This window comes from Neltuma alba, unplaced genomic scaffold, assembly GCF_004799145.2.
Source record: "Neltuma alba isolate B1F8T4 unplaced genomic scaffold, ASM479914v2 tig00001797_pilon, whole genome shotgun sequence".
Classification (NCBI taxonomy): Eukaryota; Viridiplantae; Streptophyta; class Magnoliopsida; order Fabales; family Fabaceae; genus Neltuma; species Neltuma alba.
Genome location: NW_021632619.1, coordinates 23,094 through 30,162, shown reverse-complemented (window position 1 = coordinate 30,162; position 7,069 = coordinate 23,094). Strand labels below are relative to the sequence as shown.

The following is a 7,069-nucleotide window of genomic DNA, read 5'->3' as shown; positions in this document are numbered from 1 at the left end:
GATATGTCCTTAATAATTTAACAAACATCTCAAATTAAAACATAAATCCAAATTAACACTACCATAAAGTCACAAACACAATGTCACTACACAAATCACTATCAAGTATCAACTATCAAGTGCTCAATCATCACTCATGAGCTAGGGCAAAGGCGCAAAGCAAAGACAGAGAGCAGAGAGCTTGGGGCTTTGGACTTGGGACTTGGGAGTTGGGACTGGCCGAGGGCGACTGGGAGACTAGGTCTAGGAGAGTTGGGAGTCTGGAAGGAGTGCGACACGCAAGCAAAATGTGAAAATGGGACCGTGTTGGTGTTGTCGTGTTAGACTATTGGACATGGATTGCTCACTGTTGCACTGTGGACTAGGCCAAGAGTGTAGAGACTGAGAGGCAAAGGGAAAAATTTGCCAAAAAAAAAATGGTTAAACGGGTTGGCCCGCCAACCCTGCGGGTTAGCCCGCCGCGGGTTTGGGCTTGACGGTTATGGGCTCAAAACTTCTATTTTAAAACGGTCCTAATTTTTATCAACCCAACCCGCCACTTGTTGGCGGGTTGGTGGGTTGAGCCCGCGGGCTCAACCCATATTACCGGCTCTATCACCACCCTTTACCTCACCACTCGTTCTCTCTCCCCCATGTGGTCATATCATCCCCTCGTCCATGTCATCATCTTCTCCCCCCATAGTGTCACATCATCCTTTTGTCTATGTCATCACTACATGTCTATTATTCTGAGCTATCATGTCATCACCACGTTACAAATTGAGCCAATTTTTGTGAAGGAGTGGTGGTTCGAAGCCAGGATGCGCACATGCTAAAATCTTTGCTAATTGTGCTGAGAAACACCTACAAATTTTTATGCAAAAATAAATAAATAAATAAATAATATTTCTAATTAAAAATGCAAATATGTATAATAAATATTACCTATATAATTTAATACATTATTATTTATTTCAATTTAATTTTTTATTTTATTAAAAATAATTAATTATGAATATTTTTATTCAAATATTAAATAAAATAATAAGCATATTATATTTTTTATTTTTTATTTTATTTATAACATTTGTATTTTAATCTATATAATATATTATAAAAAAATTATCATATATTATACTTTTATGTTAATAATAAGTATTAAAAATAATTATTATATATTTATATTGTAATTTTTTGTGACGGATTAGTGATAGAATAGCAATAAAAATTATTGATGAAATTTTTTCATTACTAATTTTCATCACCAATCCTTTTACAACAAAATCAGTGATGGAATTTAGTGATAAAATAAATTTTTGTCATTAATCTGTCGCTATTCCATCACTAATCCTTGCTAATTTAGTGACAAAAAATTTTGTCACTAAATTCCATCACTAATTTGAGTGACAAAATTTGTTACATATTAGCTACAGAATAAAATTTTGTTGCTAAATTCCATCATTAATACCCGTTTTTTTTTTTGTAGTGAAGTGTGATTAGAGAACTTGATATAATAGATATAGAGAAATTGATCTAATTTTCTTCTCCAAAAGTTTCTTCAGGCTTTATAAAAATTATTATGAGTATGTCAAACAATTAAAAAATTAAATTGATAATTAGTTGAGTGAAAGAATATTAAACAACGATTCAAGAAAGTATATATATCTTGTGAATCGGAAATAATTTAGAAAAAAAGCCAAAGAAAAAAGAAAAAAGCTAAGAAGAATCTGAATTGATGAGGTGTGTAACCATCTGGAACCGTCCAGATTTGGTATTTTATATTTTTATTTTTTAAAATAATTATTTTGATGGGTATAAAATATAAAATGACGATAATTTATTAACTATCATTTTTAAAATAATAATTTTTATTCAAAAATAATTAATTAAAAATATTAAATCTGGATCGTTTAAAATCACGGGGTGAGTTCTTGGTGCTCATTCATCCAAACCAGTTCCATAACCATTAGCAGAGCAATTTATGATGGAAGAAGAATAACTTGAGGCTATTAAATCATCTAAATAACATCCTAAATCATTATCATAAATCATCATGTTGACCAAATCTAAATCCCACAAAGCTTCCTTATTTTCTGGATAAACTAAAAGTAGGGAGGGATCCAAAATTAAAGCAACAAATACTAACACCAGCAACCACACCATTTTTTCTCATTGGCTGAGTGAAAAAACCTCACCACTCTTTCCTCGTTGCCATTATTTAACCTATATTTTCATACTTAATAAAAAAATTATATTATTGTCATGTATTTTTGCTCGGTAAATATAACTTTAAGGGCTACCAAAGGATTCGAGTTTTACCATTTCACTTTTTCACAAGTACAGTGTTCAATCAAATCGTCGTGCTTGTTCACATCTGTGTGATTAAGGCGATAAATTTCCCGTCTATTGAGATAAATTATCACCCATTAACATTTGAATTAGGTTTAAAACCATCTTCAATCGATTTGTCTCAAGAATTATATATATTCTTGGTTTACTTATGAACAATAAGATTGCATTGAAAGAGGAGGATATCATTTTAAGCGTTTGATCAGCCTGAGGTTTAAGGTATCTATCTGCTTTCTCTCCTTGAATTTTTCTTCTTATTTGTGGAACATTTCCCCCTTTTAATTTCTTGCTTCCGTTATATAAATTCTATGGATTGGTTCAAAAGAATTTCAGGTCCTTAATATAAGAGTTAATTAGAGAGTTGGTATTGATTCTATATATAAGACTTATTTCATATGTTTTTTTTTCCCAAATTAACCCTTGTGAAATATGTTAAGATAAAAATGATGTGGCAAATAATAAGTTGCTTTTAAGAGTTTGCACTCATTTTCTCTTTTAAAAAAGAAAAAGAAAAAGACTTTTCTTTACGTGAGAAAAGACATTATTCTTACTAGTTTGGTCTTATTATGTGTAGTATATTGCAATTTTATGGATGCAAACTAATGTGGAATATGCTCTTTTTAACCAAAACTTCTTTTAGATCTCAGAAATAAAAGAAAAATGGCAAAGGATTACAACGGATCACCAAAGCATTATAATCAACTGGAAACCAAGAGAAAGCGCCTCACTTGTATCTTAGGGGTCAGTGGATTGTGCATTTTGTCTTATATAATTGGCGCAAGACAAAATACCGTTGCCCCTCCTGACCGATCCCAGGCTTACTCAAAAGTGGATTGTGATGTTGGAGGGTCACCTACATTAAACACAGCAGGAAGTTCTTCTTCTGCTATTATTCCATCTTCCACTGTTTTGGACTTTGAAGCTCATCATCAAATTGAGATTAACAATTCAAGTGGGCTCCAGAATTTTTCACCATGTGACTTATCACTCAGTGAATATACTCCTTGCCAAGATCGAGACAGAGGAAGGAGATTTGACAGAAACATGCTGAAATATAGGGAAAGACACTGTCCAACGAAAGAAGAACAGCTTTTTTGTCTTATACCTGCCCCACCAAATTATAAGACACCTTTTAAGTGGCCTCAGAGTCGAGATTATGCTTGGTATGATAATATTCCACATAAGGAACTGAGCATAGAAAAGGCTATTCAGAATTGGATTCGAGTTGAAGGTGACAGATTCAGATTTCCTGGAGGAGGTACGATGTTTCCTAATGGAGCTGACGCATATATTGATGACATCAATGAACTCATTCCTCTTACCAGTGGTAATATCAGAACTGCAATTGACACCGGCTGTGGTGTAAGTTAATGCATAAATCAAGCAAGGTTTAATTTTGGATTAAGATGTGAATTTGTCCCAGAAGTTTTTACTCATGAGCAATGTTTCCCGAAAGTGTTTTTGGGTTAAAGGTTGCCCTGAAAGTATTAAAATAGAGCAATGTTGCCCTTTGCTGTTACAACCATTAATGATCAATGTTAGTTTTTTAACAGAATGGAGCAACATTACTACACTTGAAACTTCCAAGACGACATTGAAACAAAAAGAACTTCCCAAACAACATTGATCCTAAGCAAAAATTTTCAGAACAAATTGGTCCCTTAACTCTTTAATTTTCTTTTAGTATCCTTCGTCTGTGTGTGTCTCTATAATCTGATGCTTAAATGGGGTTTAGAGCTAAATCTATGTTGAAGGTTTAGAAAATCTCATGTTAGAAGCTCCCGTTACTTTTAGTTTAAATGATTTCCAAGCTAAGTTTAAGTAATTTTGCTTGTTGTTTGCCAAGTTATAACAGATATGGAGTTAATGGTTTGTAGTCTATATGGTTTTAAAGGTAGCAAGTTGGGGTGCATATTTGTTGAAAAGGGACATCATTGCAATGTCTTTCGCGCCAAGAGATACACATGAAGCTCAAGTCCAATTTGCTTTAGAAAGAGGTGTTCCCGCCATGATTGGCATTATGGGTTCCCAAAGGCTTCCTTACCCAGCCAGGGCGTTTGATATGGCCCACTGTTCTCGTTGCCTCATACCTTGGAGCAAAAATGGTATAAAATGCCTCCGAGATATCATTGTATGATCATAATTGCTTTTAGCATTAAGGTCTAATTTTGCCTCAAAAGTTTTTTTTGTAGGAGCTGTGAGTATTTGGAAGTTTTGTTTGAATCAATATCCTCCCAAAAATGTCAAAAAAAAAAAAAAAAACCAATGTTGCTCTTGCATGTTAAAATTGTTAAACGTTAACATTAGTTTTTTAACGGCTAAGTCGATTTTGCTCCTTTTTTTAACATTTTCGGATAATATTAAAACTTCTGAATAGTTATAGCTCTTTTGCAATAACATTCGAGGTAAAATTGAGCCTTAAGCCTTGTTTTTACTGTCCAATTGTTATCATGGACATTAAATCATTGATTATATTATATGCAGAGGGTTTGTATTTAATGGAAGTGGATAGAGTTCTGAGGCCAGGTGGTTATTGGATTCTGTCTGGCCCGCCTATTCGATGGAAGAAATATTGGAGAGGATGGGAAAGAACTCAAGAAGATCTAAAGCAGGAGCAAGACGCTATTGAGAACACAGCCAAACATATCTGTTGGAAGAAAGTCATTGAGAAAGATGACTTAGCTATTTGGCAAAAACCTATCAACCATATGGAATGTGTGCAAAATCGAAAGGTTTATAAAACTCCACACATTTGCAAGTTAGACAATCCCGACATGGCTTGGTATAATACTCACTCATTTTTACTGCAAAATAGTGTCTGTACACACACACGCATATATATATATACACGTCTTATCTGCCCTCATCTGTTGCCCCTTTAATTTTTCTCCACTTTCCAATTTTTTTCTTGTTTCTTTTTATCATTGAATTCTTCATAAAATGATCAAAATTTGGATCTTATAGGCAAAAAGTGACACAGTTTTGAATTTTTTTAATGATTTTTCAAAGAATTTGTGTTTAAATTAAGAAATTATGGGGTATTTTTCTTTGAAAAATCATAAAAATTTGAAAATTGCCCCAGTTTTTGCCCATAAGATATAAAAAATTAGGGGATAGCATAGCGGGTAACTAACACTCCAAATCTATGCATACACTACCTCTGATCCTTAATATGAGTTGATTTTCTTAAAGTTTTATTTTTAATTCTGACTATTTTTGGATAGAAACTACTTTACAAGTGTAATCAGCATGAATGTTTTAAAGAATAAATTACAAATTTAGAAGACAAAATAGATTGATATTTTATATTGAGGACCCAGAAAACTGCTTTGAATAGGTATAGAGATCTAGAAAGCTGCATTACGCCATTGCCTGAGGTTAGCAACTCTGACGAAGTGGCTGGTGGGGCATTAGAGAAATGGCCTCAGCGTGCATTTTCCCTCCCTCCTCGAATTGCTTCTGATTCCCTTCCAGGGATTAATGCTGAGAAATTTCAAGAGGATAATGATGAATGGAAGAACAGGATAACACATTACAAGCGAATCATTCCACTTTCCCAAGGAAAATACAGAAACATTATGGACATGAATGCTTATCTTGGAGGCTTTGCGGCTGCCTTGTCCAAATATCCAGTTTGGGTTATGAACATTGTGCCTTCCAATTCAAACCCAGACACTTTAGGAGCAATCTATGAGCGAGGTTTCATTGGGACATACCATGATTGGTGTGAAGCTTTCTCAACCTATCCAAGAACCTATGATCTCATCCATGCCAATGGTGTATTTAGCATATATCAAGACAGGTAATCACATGAAACAATATCGGGCAACGGGCCTCTAATGCCCGCCTATTCTCTAATGTTCCGACCTTCCAAAGATTTTTCTTTTTTATAGATCATTAGATTCTACATAAAACTAGCAATATTTTGATATCTTATAGATATAAAATGGTATAGTTTTAAAATTTTTATGATTTTTTTGAAGAAAAATACCCTAAATTTGGTTAGTTTTGATCTTTCTTTTTTTTTGAAAAATTGCAAAAAAAATTCAAACTTTTTACCATTTTATGCCTGTAAGATATTAAAGGGCCTCTAATGCCCCATTTTCTAATGTTCCAACATTCCTACGATTTCTTTTTCCATGGACGAGATCATTAGATTCTACATAAAACTAACAACATTTTGATATTTTACAGGCATAAAATGGTGTGGTTTTGAAAAATCATAAGAAAATTTAAAATCACACCATTTCGTGCCTGTAAGATGTCAACATGTCGCTAATTATATATAGAATCTAATGATCTATAGATAAAACAGAAAAGCTTAGGGAGGTTACGACATTATAAGGAGCATTAGGGAATGAGGCATTATAGTGCCTTATTACCCCACATCTACTGATTCTATCCCTTATCAGGATTTATTTCTCACCAAGGCTTTTCTTCTTCTTCTTGTTTCTTTTCCACTGACGAGAATATATCAAAGTTCTGACTTTACAATTTTGTGTGGTGATGAAGGTGCGATATTACTTTGTTGCTATTGGAAATGGACAGAATTTTGAGGCCAGAAGGTACAGTTATATTTAGGGATACTGTAGAGATTCTTGTGAAGATCAAAGCTATTACTGATGGGATGAGATGGAAAAGCCACATTATGGATCACGAAAGTGGCCCTTTCAACCCAGAAAAAATCCTACTTGCAATGAAAAATTATTGGACTGGCAATGAAAAAGAGAAGCAAAACTAG

General features: G+C 33.6%; 1 protein-coding gene across 1 annotated transcript; it reads left to right on the top strand.

Moving 5' to 3' along the window:
• The first annotated feature begins 2,988 nt into the window (after positions 1 to 2,988).
• On the top strand, positions 2,989 to 7,069 carry LOC114711772 (probable methyltransferase PMT18). Its single transcript, XM_028896200.1, has 5 exons — positions 2,989 to 3,690; positions 4,223 to 4,433; positions 4,813 to 5,110; positions 5,666 to 6,130; positions 6,841 to 7,069. Exons 1-5 carry the CDS (start codon positions 2,989 to 2,991, stop codon positions 7,067 to 7,069), a joined length of 1,905 nt encoding a protein of 634 aa, XP_028752033.1.

What these genes read in the sequence shown, in the direction of transcription:
- LOC114711772 (XM_028896200.1), top strand. Translation starts at nt 2,989, where the DNA reads ATGGCAAAGGATTACAACGGATCACCAAAGCATTATAATCAACTGGAA. An exon ending in CAATTGACACCGGCTGTGGT is followed by an intron (nt 3,691 to 4,222) that starts GTAAGTTAATGC and finishes ATGGTTTTAAAG; the next exon opens with GTAGCAAGTTGGGGTGCATA. An exon ending in CATACCTTGGAGCAAAAATG is followed by an intron (nt 4,434 to 4,812) that starts GTATAAAATGCC and finishes TATTATATGCAG; the next exon opens with AGGGTTTGTATTTAATGGAA.